The following is a 13,005-nucleotide window of genomic DNA, read 5'->3' as shown; positions in this document are numbered from 1 at the left end:
TGAATTTATAGAAAAAAATATATACATTATTAATAATATTTTTTTATATTTTTTAAAATATGATTCGGCCCACGGGAACACGCAAATGAACTAGTTATTATATAAAATGAAAAAGGTTTCTTTAGAGTGCTGTTTTTTTTATGCGAACCCTTTTTATATGGGCTGGGCGTGGTAGCTTTGGGTACCTGTCCCAAGGATGCTAGTGCATCCCCTTTGAGCGGGCTTTGGGATCTGGGCTCTCTTAATGCAACGGACGCACATCTTTATTCCTAATAAAGAAAAGGGAGTAGAAAGGAAAAGTGAGGTGATTGAATATTTTGAAAATGGAGAAGGAAGAAGACGATGCGCCTCTAGCAGTTGAACTTGAAGAAACCGTACCAGTAAAACCCTCCTCCTCTCATTCAAAACAACCTCAAGGCGAAGACGTTCCTGTTGGAGTCACGGTCATCACGGGCTATCTGGGCTCTGGCAAATCCACTGTAAAATCCCCTCACCATCTTGATAAATTAATTTAGTTAACATTGATTGATAAGATGCTTCGCTTATCTGGGATTTATATTTCTATCTATCTATTGATTCGCATCTTCTTTAAGAAGAAAATGAGTGTTAGTAATCAAATGCTGTTTTGTCAAATATTTAGAGCTACAAATTTTATTGACATTAACGGGTTACGCTGTAGCTTGTTAATCATATCTTGAATACTCAACATGGAAAGAGGATCGCTGTCATTTTGAATGAGTTTGGTGAAGAAATTGGAGTTGAGAGGGCAATGATAAATGAAGGAGAAGATGGTGCTCTTGTTGAAGAGTGGGTTGAACTTGCTAATGGCTGTGTATGCTGCACTGTTAAGCATAGTTTAGTTCAAGCACTAGAGCAACTTGTTCAGATGAAGGAAAGGTGCTGCTACTTTCTTGTTTCTTTAAAAAATGCACTTGATTTATCTGCATTTGTCACTATTTTATGAAATTACCAATCCAATCCTTTCCCTGGTTGTTAAATTATAAATATAGTTCCTTTCCCTCCCTAAAACCCTAATTTGGGGTTTTGGGATTTGGAGTTATGCAAATTCTCCAATCACCCACTCCTTTTCCTTTCCAAGTTCTTCCAACAAGGTTGAAAGATACGTGTCCTTCTCTTCCCTTTCCATCCTAACATAGTGTTCGTGGAAATAAGAGTTTGTCAACAAAATTCCCTTGATCACTACTTTAGGCTTATAAGTTATGACACAACTTAATAATCTGTAAACGACCATTCTTTTTTTTGCAGACTCGATCATATATTGCTTGAGACCACAGGGCTAGCAAATCCTGCTCCACTTGCTTCTGTTCTTTGGCTGGATGATCAGTTGGAATCAGCTGTCAAGCTTGATTCTATAATAACTGTAAGTTTTGTTTTTGACAATTCAATTATTTCTGTCACTTGTCTGTCTGATTTAGAGCTTAGGTTGTTAATATCCAGGCCTTTCAACTATTCAAGCTGTTATCAAATTGTTTGTTGGATTTATGCCATTAATCAGCTGCTAAAAATCAAAATTAGATGAAGATGCTAAACAATAAATAACAACATAAAATAGTGCACAGCCTAAGAAATAAAATGAAGGAAAGAAATGTTTGAGAATGGAAAATAAAGTTCCTTCCCTTTCCTTCTATGGATATTGAGGAAAATAAATAATTTTTCAAGTTCATGCATAAAGAGTTTAAATTGGAAGCTTACTTCATGATCCAAGTTCTTTTTAAGTTTGTTTTTTGTCCTTTCCCTCATTTTTCTGCAAACCAAAGACAGGGATGTGGTTCTGCATGCCTTCCAGGCACCGTATTAGTGTGAGGCATTGATGCCCATCTTAATGTCATTCTGTGTACATCCAAGTATAATATATTCTAAGTACTCCTAATTATTATTTTTTTCTTTCTAGTTATCTTTTATTACAGCTTACCACTGTTTCTCCTTCTCTCTATCTCCAACTCTCTCAACAAATTGCTGCTTGTGCAGGTTGTGGATGCCAAAAACCTTCATTATCAGCTCAATGAGCTTCAGAATTCATCTTCGTTTCCCGAAGCATCTCTTCAAATAGCATTTGCGGTAATTCTCATTTTATTCTTCTTTCTTCTATAGTGATTTGGCAGCCTGATATGTGCCATGTGCAGGTTCATATACATATGTGCATACTTCTGTATGATTGTTTTACTACATGCATGCACCTGCAATTTGTAATTGGATAAATTATTTGCTCGCTTCTCTTCCAATTTGACTTTATTGGTTATATTGATACATAAGGTTCCAATAACTCATAAGTCAGGTTTTTTCTTGTAGGATGTTATCATTCTTAACAAGGTTGATTTGGTTTCTTTGGGAGGTTCTGGAGAGGCTTTGAAGGAACTAGAAAATGAAATACATAAGATCAACTCCCTTGCTAATATCATTCATTCTGTTCGGTGTCAAGTAGACTTATCTAAGATATTAAACTGCCGGGCATATGATTCCAAAGTAAGTCATATAAAGCTTTGCTTATTTTTTTTTTCTTATCAGCATGCTATTTTCATTTTCATATTGATTTTTATTTGAATGGATATTTTTTTAATACTTCTGTGTTTTGATCTTAGCACTTTGGTCATTTGGAAGTGTTATTAGAGGAAAGCAAGTCTTTATCTACCAGTGATCTTCATGATTCCAGCTTGCGAACTTTATGTATCTGTGAGTCGCAGAAGGTTGATCTTGATAAGGTAGTTTATTTGAAGTGGATCATCAACAAGCTGTACAAATTTGTTGTGATGTGCTACTCTTAGGTCCAATATTGCTGAAACCATGCCATTTGTCACAAGCATACACCCCTGGACTAGCATTTTCTTGCTCTGATTTTTACTCTAGTTCAGCTGCACTAGCAATTGCTATCATATCCATAAACATGAAGGAAATTGCAATTCTGTTTTGTTGTTTCTCTTAGGTAAAATTATGGCCCTTTATATAGTGTACGAATGATAGGATATCTACATAGCTTTTGAGTTTTGATGTTGCTCTTTCATTGACTCAAGTCTTTGTGTTCCCTTTTCTTTTCAAGTCCCCATTTTGCATGGGTGCATGCTTGGTTTTTTGGGATGTATCTGTAACTGTTTCTGAAGGCCAATAGCTTCGGTTTTTCACTATCATTGTTGCAAAATATTGTAGTATGACATATTAAAATTTAGAAAATACGATGAACATGGCAGAGAAATTGAATTTTGAATTTAGAGTTATCCTGGTTTGTGCTTGCTTGGCTGCATTTGTGAAAGCTGACAGTACAGGAAATAAGGGTTTCAGGGACACCTGTAGGAGGTTTGATCGAACATAATCTGATCAGATAATTCAGATATTGACATCCCTTTTTTTTATTTGACTTTCTTGTGCAGTTAGGCTTATTTCTGTACTTTATTTTTCTCTATAAAGAATTATTCCTTTCCTTCTCTGATCGCCTTTTTGTTGTCACATACATATCTGTTCGATGATTCCTGACATTCCAACTGCCAAAGGTTCGCCTGTGGCTTGAGGAGATTCTGTGGGACAAGAAAGATGGCATGGATGTATACCGCTGCAAAGGGGTTTTATATGTTAGAAACTCTGATGAACTACATACTTTGCAGGTAATTTTGGAAATTAAATGCCAAGAATTGGTTATCAAGTTAACTCATCTTCTGCTGCAGATTGGGTTCTTGGAGGTTGTGGTTTGTGTATTCTGGCTCTGAGCCTCTGACTATATGTTCACCAATGCCCATTTCTATCATAATACCTGGCAGTTTCATGATGATTTGTTTCGATAATGGAACTTTTTAGGTGCCCTTTGCGGCCTCTATCAGAAAGGGTTGAATAATTTAGGAATACGGCTTGCAACAGTAATGATAGCAGGGGGTAGTACAGCAATAGGAATTCAATAGTAATTGAGGTCAAAATTTTGGAATGTGTCAATGATTGAGGGTCTGAGCTGTAATTCAAAGCCTGCTCTCGTACTGACCTATGCTATATTTTTCTTGCACTGGAGCCTTTTCTTTACAAAAAATTATTTTTTGGTATCCTTAAATATGCAAATCTTTTCACACGTGGCAGGCTGTGCGGGAGTTATATGACATTGTTCCAGCTCGCAAGTGGAGAAGCGATGAAAATCAAATTAACAAAATAGTTTTTATAGGTAATTCTTAAACAATACAATACTTTCTCTTGTAGTTTTCTTACCCCCCATGCATAAACTATAAATAACGGCTCTAAGACTGTCGTCTCTTTATTTATTTATTTTGAAAATAGGCACTCAAATTAACTGAACAGAAGAATTCTCTTCTAAAGCGAAAGGGGTTACTTTTAATATTGATTGGTTGAAACAATTAAAGAATGGTATAAAAAAAAACCATATAGTACTAGCTGGGAAACTATTCTCTTATTTGTTTCTTACCTTTTCAATTTGCGTTGCAGGTCATAACCTGAAGGAGGATGTTCTTATTAATTCCTTCAGAGATTGTATAGTAACAACTTAGCATGTAATGTTTATGAACGTATTGTTCAGTTCAACTCAATTAAGCTTTACTTAAGTCTTTGTGCTCCCTTTTCTTTTCAAGTCCCCATTTTGCATGCATGAACTTGATCATCCAATGCTGGCAGATATCATTAAAAATCTTTGCGCCTTGATTACAGGTGCTATAACACAAGAAAAAATTAGAAAGAATTGTTCGTTTATTTTTTAAAAATATTTTTCAAAAACGTTTTTTATTTAAAAATAAATAAATAAATTAATTTATTTTTAATATTAGCATGTTAAAATTATAAAAAATATTTTTTTATATTTTTAAAGAGAGAGAGAGAGAGAGAATAAAAAACCATAAAGCATCGTTCTTTATGAGTAAGTTGGTCCACAATCAAAGTACGGCGGGCTGTTCTTGTACAGACAACGGAGTTATGAGGTACAAATGGGCCTGATTTGAGGTGACCAGGCTCCAGCACTGCCACTCCTTTATCTTGGACACGGGCTTCAACTATTCAGGTTGACTGGTTCTTATGACAGCTTCAATTTATATTTGTAAATGTTACATATCAAACACAAATAGACAGAAAAAATTATCTGCCTAAGAAAGTTAAAACACAAAAGTCCGAGAAAAGAAGAAAAAAGAAAAGAAAAGGAGAAAATGGTTTAATGGGGGAGCTCGCTTTCTATCACGTCTTGTCGATTTGATGCATAACAAGTTCGACCTAACCACCCAGCTACCACCACCGTTCTTACAGAAAACCTTTCGGAAGTCTCGCGAGCAAGGGGCTGGTGTCTCATATGCTCTTCCTTTTTTGAAAACACCACACCGACTGCTGTGATCAGATTGGAGAGACTCATTTGCATTTATCTTAGAAAAGTTGCAATCCAGGAGTTACCAAGTGATTATAAGTGGGAAAGTAACATAATGTTGGGATACGAAAAACTTTTTAACTTTGCATTGTTTAATGACTCAACACTCATATATGAGCGCATAAAATCACACTAAAACTATGATCATCATCTTGTTTTTTTTTTTTTTCGTTTTTTAAATCACTTGTACTGTATCAAATTAATTTAATGTGATTGTTTAATTTATCCATGTGACTTTATTTTTTAATGGATGCTGTACCAATTACTGGGTATTCTTAGAATATCAAACTTTTAATTAAATTAATATCAATTATGACAAATCTCTCACTAATTTCACCTATGCATCATTACTAGCCAGCACTTTGAATTCGAGAAACTATTTCACTCATTTCTATACTAGCCAACTATAACATGTCAATCTCTCACTAATCAAGGGCAAACTACTCTGAAAAATTATAAAATTATTAATATTCTTGTCAATATGTAATTATAATATTATAAAATTAATTTCTATAAAATTATAAAATTACTAGGCAACTAGCTATTAATGTTCTTGTCAATATGTAATTATAAAATTTATTTGGTACATTATTTAGACTTTCTGAAAAATCGAATAATCAATGATTAATCAAATGAATAACCAATAATAATTAATAGTCTTACAAAATACAATGGTGCTCCAAAAGAAACAAAGAGATATTACCACCCCACTGCATGCATATCCACACCCAATCAAATAAAAGAAAATAGCTAAAAAGAAGCATCAATATTTAATTATTATACGAGTTAGCTATTGTGCTTAAACCAATATCCTTTCACCCCAAACTCTCATGTTTTGTTTAAAGCCATCAACTTAATTTATATTATTTTTTTATCATAAATGAAACAAAATATGTTTTTATCATAAAGAACCAAGTTTTTTTTGGATGATGAGATTTTATAAAAAATAAGGAAAATTAAAGGAAGAAAAAAAAAAGAATTCAAAATAGCGAACTTGTCGTGAAATTAAAGGCAGTCGTTGTCAATATGAGTCCAACGTTTAAAAAAGAGAGAGAAGACTGCCACATCATCGCAACTTAACAGTGCACAATGAAAAACGTTAACCCAACGTCGGTGTTAGATCCGCCTTGAAAGGTGGCCAACAGGGGAGAGGTCGGTCGCTTTACCAGGTAGCCGGACCCTTTCGGTTCATCACAAGGACACAGTTTCCCGGCAATCATGGATCATGCGTCCGAAGAGGCAACGTATCCATCGCGAAGGGGTTAGAGATTGGTGGTGAGAAAGCGCTCTGAGAAAAAGGAGAAGTAAAAAACACTGTCGGCAGACTCTGAAGCAACATCGAAATCCACGCTCCTACTGATCAGCCTACGAAATTATGGACTGACCTGGTTTGCAGGCCCCCCCTACTTCTGAGGCCTATATTCATTAATTATTCACGTGTGAAATTGACAGTCGTGTACGTACCATGAATAAATTGACCGCACAGAACATCAGAAAAGCATCACAGATCGAAGATCACAAGCTGTTGAATAATGAATGGAAAAAAAAAAATTTATTTAGAACTTAGAAATGAATTCAGGTGTTTTGGAGTACGTTGAGTTTTTTTTTTAAATTGTTTTTTTAGAAATATATTAAATTAATTTTTTTTATTTTTTATTTTTTTTGATATCAACCCATTAAAATGATAAAAAAATATAAAAAAATAAATTTAAATTAAAAAAATAAATTAAAAATTTACATAAAAAAAGGTTAAACAACAGCTATAAACACAAAATATTTAAATAGATGTTCAAGCATTGCAACGGTGCAATAAACTATATTATCTTGACCTTATATTGAATGCTATCCAGGTATGGAGTTGGTTTTCATGGTTAAAATTATTTTTTAGATTATTTTGATGTATTTTTTAAAATATTAAATTAATATTTTTTAATATGAATTTTAATAATTTTGATTTGTTAATGTAAAAAATAAAAAGAAATTATTTCTATATAGTTTCAATTAAAAATCATCTTTAAAAATTATATTACATTACATTACAGAACACATACTGTACCTGCAAAGCAAGTAACACGAACTCGCTGTACAGTATATATATTAACTTGGAAATCTACATGCACAAATAATCAAAAAGTGGATATGACATAAATACCATCTTCTCTTACCATGAGCAACAAATACCTGATGCAGAAGCGCGCGCACATATACATATCAATGTCAGATACTGCCGGTGAGTATATATGGAAGAGTCTCAGAAAACTGAAGGACACGTTACGGGTTAAAAAATCAGATTCGCCGCCCGCCTCGAGGAACATTGGGGCACACAAGATCTCTGCACTATATGGACAACTCCCTGAACATGTCGGGAAGGTTTAAACTATAGATCAGCTAATTTAACACGATTCAAAAAGATGCTGCACTCTACGAATATATATATATGCAATTGTCCAAAAACTGAAACTAGTCCTATTTTTTTTATCAAATAAGAAGAAAGAATTAAATCAGAAAAGTACAGTAAGTTAGTTTGAAGTAGTTGTTTGCTAATGTCAATATTACCCTTGCCGACTTTTCCGTCTCCGAGAAGTAAAAAAGTAGATTCAACCACGAATGAACTTCGAATTTGAGCATTCAAGTTAATTCTTGAAGTTCAATTATTCAAAAACCCGTGGAAGTATGTTAGGAAGTGTTGTGCGAATAAAAGAAACAATAGAATATGCGTGCAATATTGTAGAAATTAAAGTTTTTAAAACTCAGATGTTATTGGAAATATTAATTAGGAGATTTTGGTGGTCGTGCATCCCTTTCTTCAAATTGCTTCCGAAATATCTTTTGAGACCATCACAGGAGAGCATTAAAACGATAAGGCAGTTACCATATGCCAAGTACTATATAAGAAATTGAGAACACCTCGTTCTGTTGCTTTTCCAGCCAAAGAAAACTTTGCGAAACAATTGCAAACGCATTATACTGAAACACATTTCCATTATAATCTCAAGCGATAGGAGCGGATAAAGTTTGAAGCTATGTCTAGCGAGTTCTAAGATGTTCAGAGTTCTAAGCTTCACTAACAACAGCTATCCACTAACAGTTCAGAGTTCAGCCATGTAAAAAATAATTGGTTTACGTACGGAGCTCTCGTAGTCTAGGTCGCGTGGACACTTTCCCGCATATCAGAATCCATCCTCAATAATTTTCTTGTAATCAGAAAAGGATCATGATGCAAAAATCTAATAAGAAGTCGGATTGTAGTTGGTTTTCTTTGGATGGAATGAATCTATAAATATTTTGATATTCTGCTAATAAAATATTCTTATTTTTGCCTCTTTTTTTCCCCCGGTATATATTATGCTATTAAATTTAGTGAGGATCCATTTTTACGTTTGACAGTATAAATTTTTGTTTTTAAAGAAACAAAGAGAATAAGATTACGATTGCCATTTCAACAAAATATGGAATGGAATGACTACTTGTGGAGTGGTAATAAAAACAACCCTATTTCATGAAATATAATTTGTCGATCCCCCTGCAGGAAACAGTGTACAATAAATGACTCGTGAAAACAGAATATTCGATAAATAATTCGAGACATCACATAATATTTCGACACGAAAATGTCTGAATAAATACATTGGATCTTGACATTTATTTAATTACATAACTAAATATCCTTAAACTTGAGTGGGTAGAGTGATGGTCTCCAGCTCAAGCATGTAAACTAAGTATGTAACAAACGGCCCAGATGGTGAGAGTTGGTTCATATTAACAATACCACTTCCCTGAACAATCCTACACACTCAAGCATGTTTTAAGGAGGATTTTTGCTGGCCATTTGTCGGTGGATGCTAAAGGAAGGGAAGCTTGAGTAATTTGAGGGCTTCATAAGCTGGCCTTGGATCGAGAGGTTTTAATTGAGATATGTGCAAATAGATATCTTAAAGATGGGATATTACTAAAGTTAAGAGTACTAAAACTACTAAAGTTGATTTCATAACTATGCCATTAATGGACGCGTACTTGTACATGCCAAGAATGGAAAAGTAGCATAGATATTCACGCAATATTTGTAAGTTGAAATGTGTTACATTTATCAATTCAAGGCAAGTAATGAGTACCTTTCTCAATTTGATCAACGCATTCCAGGAGGTACGATGTCCCCAAGCAGTCCTTCATCTGTTGGAAGTTGGGGAGTTCGCGTGGGCACCGTGTTGCACTCTCTTGCTCCAACTGGCAACGGTTGCGACTGTACCACAGTACTTGGAGGATTTTCTCGGGGTAACTGCATCCCGGGATAATAAAATTGCGACGTTGGAGGAGTCATGTGACTAGCAAATGTAGCTTCATGACTGATGATTCCTCCTCGAGGAAAACCAACTGTATGATGACAGTGTTGGCCTTCATATGTGGTAATCACAATGGCGGGATCTTCAGACGAGCGTTCAACCCTTTTCTTCACAGTGCATTTGCTATTTGTACAGCGATAGTAGCTCCTGAAGAATATTTGCGGGCGAGATGGAGAAAAGTAAGGAATTAAGCTTTTACTTTGGAATTGATTTTACAGAGAACGTACGTCAAGTATGCATCAGAAATGTGAAAAAAGATAAAAGATAAAAATGAGAATATTGCGAGAAAACATATCCCTAACTCGGACACCACACATATAGATTTTATGCAACTTGTTTCAAAAAGCACCCTAAGACGTAATTTTGAGTCAGTTATAACAAGGGAGAAGTAAAGGATCTATATAGGCATTCATAATTAATTACTTAATTAAGAGAAAATTATGCACTGCAAGATCAAAAAAAGGGTAAATAACTAAAAAATGTTGTGAGTTTCAGTCAAAAACTGAATTCGTCCTTGATTTTAATTTTTTTGATTTAAATACTTTTAATTTTTTATATAAAAAACAAGCTTTTACGTTAATTTTAATTATAGATAACTGTGTAGAACACGATAGTATCGAGAAAACAAGTGATTTGATAATGAAAAAACGATGGGGAGATGAAAACATGGATGGAGGGGCCTGTTTGTTTTTTATATATATAAATTAATTCACTGTACTCAAATAAAAAAAATTATAGTTTAGAAACTAAAGTTGATTTAATTTTTCTACCTTTGCGCTCCACAAAGATAGCACGTATACTCTTAGGACAGTAATTAAGAAGAGAGGTGTAGTTATTACAGACCTGGGAAATGGGCTATTTTTAACTGCCTTCTGTCCATATTTCCGCCATCGGTATCCGTCTTCAAGATGATCAACTTCACTTTTAGTCATAAAAGCAAAGCGTGGCTGCCGGATTCGTTTCTGCCCCTTCTTTTTAACCTTAGTACTCCTACAAAGTATTTCAACTACGATTATCAAAATAAATAAAAAAATTTGAAAATTAAGAAGAAAGAAAGAAAAGGTACGTAGATGTATTTTCCAATTAATAACTTGATTGCAAATAGATTAATCATAGTTTTTAGATTGTATTTTTTCACGTGTATTAATGTATATTTCTCTCTGGAAATCAACAGCCTGATGTGAACCACATCAAGATCTATCCAGTCTAAGTACACATTCTAGTAGGATTAATTTGTCCTAAATGAAAAAATGTTATCTTTCAAATATTCAGAAGGGAAGTACGTACGTACTGAAGAGGAAATTACTTGTAAGCTACCTCATTGGCATTATATACATACTGTGAGGGGCACCATGAAATGATTGACAGTGAAGAAAAGATTGTTACAAAAATTAACAAGAGAAGTAAAGCTAGTTTATGAAGAAAATCTAATTCATAAACTACACATTAGTGTATGAACAAAAAGCGAGATAGAAGAAACATGAAAATAACAACGCATATTCTTGGCAGACACGCATCGCATTCAAAATGATTACAATGTGCACCTCGACTATCATAGGGGGGGTGAATATAGAACATAAAACAAGCAGCAGCAGCAGCACCACGAATTTTTTATAATAAGAAGAAGAGAATATCTCTTTACCGTATTTGAAACGAAAAGCAATGCCCAAGCAAATCGACAAAAACAAATTTTCTCTATATTCTCTATCTCTTTAATAAGAAAGATAATCCCTATATATTAATTACTAGTACTCAAAAAAATGATTCTTCAATGCATGTTCATTGTGCACTGTTTAAAAAAGATAGAGAGCACGCCATGCCCGCCGCAATAACGGCGGTGGACGTGGTTTCTGTTAATTATGCTTCTCACTTAAGCTTTATTCCGTTTAATTACCTCATCTAGCCCCGCACTTCACTCCAATTACGAAACTGCCTCCCCCCCCCCCCCCACCCAACAACTTGCATGAACCAAACCCCCCACCCGACCCCTTTTTAAATTTTTTTTTTGAAAGTTTCTAGATCGTACGGACGCGCAAATTGCACTCTCTCTATCTTGAAAGCTGAAAAGGCTTTGCAAAAGGGGGGGAAATTCGATTCTGTTTCTGATTTTATCCCTCGTTATTCCAACTGCAAAATCTGTCTACTCTATAATTTCTTTCCTTGAATTTCAAGTTATTTAAAACATTAACCATATTGTTTCATGGATATTTGAATATCCAAACAAGTGAACTCACGGTATCTCAGGCGGTTTCCCGCCGGAGCCCGTAGACTTATCGGGCTGATCCTCGCTGGAGCTCGATGATACTGACGGGTAATTTGAAGTTGAAACGTCAGCGCCACCACCACCAGACCCGGCCGGACTTGCCCCTTGCAATCGCTGAATCTCTATGTTTCCTGCCAAATCGGACCTCTCTTCTGCTTCGACCGGATCCAGGTCCATAAACCGGGCTGGTTCATCCGATTGAAGATTCCAGCCGAATTCGCTGAGTATGGAGTTCTCTCTGTGGTTAGAGAAGAAACAATTGGCTCTATCCGAGTCAGGCCCGAGTGTCCAGCTTGACTCGCTGGTGAACTCGGTCCCTGGATCAGGATTTTCTGTATCGTCCATCAAATAATTTGCAGAGATCTATCGGAAAACAGTTGAGTTTTGGGGGAGAACAAGAGAGTGAATTCGAGTGATAATAAAGGAGAGAAAAAGTAGAGAGTGGGGAAAAACTGAAAAGATAGGAGTGAAAAAGGAGAGTGAGCGCATGTGGTTTCTAGAGAGAGAGAGTTAGGGTTTTTGGGAGAAGTGATATGAAGGAAGTTCGTTGTGTTGGGAAAGACGCGTTGTTTTTTAACTTTCTTTCAAAGGGTTCGAGGAAAGAAAACTTTTTGTCCTGTAAAAATATTAACTCTTTTGGTTTTTTTATCACCGAAAAACATTGAAAGAGAGAAAAAGGAGGAGAGAGGGTGAGAGGAAGAGATAAGATAAAAGATGGAAAAATTAGGGATGCGTCGACTGCAAAATAATAATAATAATAATAATAATAATAATACGGGAGGCTGATAATAAGGGAAGGGGATGCGGGTGGGTCCCTTACGCGCATGAATAAATAGTACTGCTCCATTGTTGTAGTGGTGGTGGTATCAGTAGAGGATTTACTTTCTGACTAGAGGGTAGCACCCAGTTTTTACCTTCAACTCTCTGCGACACTGGTTCTTCGGCCAATCTCTCCTTGTCTGCTCCTTCCATGAGGCATGAAGCTCTAACAACATCTATACGATTTTCCCCGACCCCCATAACACATTTGCGCATGAGATGAAACTCCT

The 13,005-nt window shown here is 35.2% G+C and overlaps 2 protein-coding genes across 6 annotated transcripts; one reads left to right on the top strand and one right to left on the bottom strand.

Annotated features, from left to right (window-relative positions):
- Positions 1-272: 272 nt before the first annotated feature.
- On the top strand, positions 273-4,550 carry LOC7460722 (uncharacterized). The gene is made up of 9 exons (XM_002312243.4): positions 273-479; positions 680-897; positions 1,267-1,381; positions 1,990-2,079; positions 2,311-2,484; positions 2,601-2,720; positions 3,504-3,614; positions 4,075-4,156; positions 4,435-4,550. The coding sequence occupies exons 1-9, from the start codon at positions 324-326 to the stop codon at positions 4,494-4,496; spliced, it is 1,128 nt and encodes a 375-aa protein (XP_002312279.1). The 5' UTR covers positions 273-323; the 3' UTR covers positions 4,497-4,550.
- Positions 4,551-7,324: 2,774 nt separating this feature from the next.
- LOC7460721 (probable WRKY transcription factor 57) lies at positions 7,325-12,610 on the bottom strand. 5 transcript variants are annotated; one of them, XM_024606155.2, is made up of 4 exons: positions 11,928-12,610; positions 10,537-10,683; positions 9,466-9,840; positions 7,325-7,730 (listed from the first exon to the last, which is right to left on the bottom strand). In XM_024606155.2, the coding sequence occupies exons 1-3, from the start codon at positions 12,299-12,301 to the stop codon at positions 9,480-9,482; spliced, it is 882 nt and encodes a 293-aa protein (XP_024461923.1). In that variant the 5' UTR covers positions 12,302-12,610; the 3' UTR covers positions 7,325-7,730; positions 9,466-9,479. The 5 variants fall into 5 exon arrangements, with proteins under 5 accessions (XP_024461923.1, XP_002311329.2, XP_024461924.1 ...); XM_002311293.4 differs by having other exon boundaries at positions 7,325-7,706; XM_024606156.2 differs by lacking the exon at positions 7,325-7,730 and adding an exon at positions 8,830-8,876.
- Positions 12,611-13,005: the final 395 nt, after the last annotated feature.

The sequence above is a fragment of the Populus trichocarpa genome, chromosome 8 (genome assembly GCF_000002775.5).
Source record: "Populus trichocarpa isolate Nisqually-1 chromosome 8, P.trichocarpa_v4.1, whole genome shotgun sequence".
NCBI lineage: Eukaryota > Viridiplantae > Streptophyta > Magnoliopsida > Malpighiales > Salicaceae > Populus > Populus trichocarpa.
The sequence above is the reverse complement of the archived record's forward strand: the minus strand, read 5'-3'. Positions and strand labels throughout refer to the sequence as shown.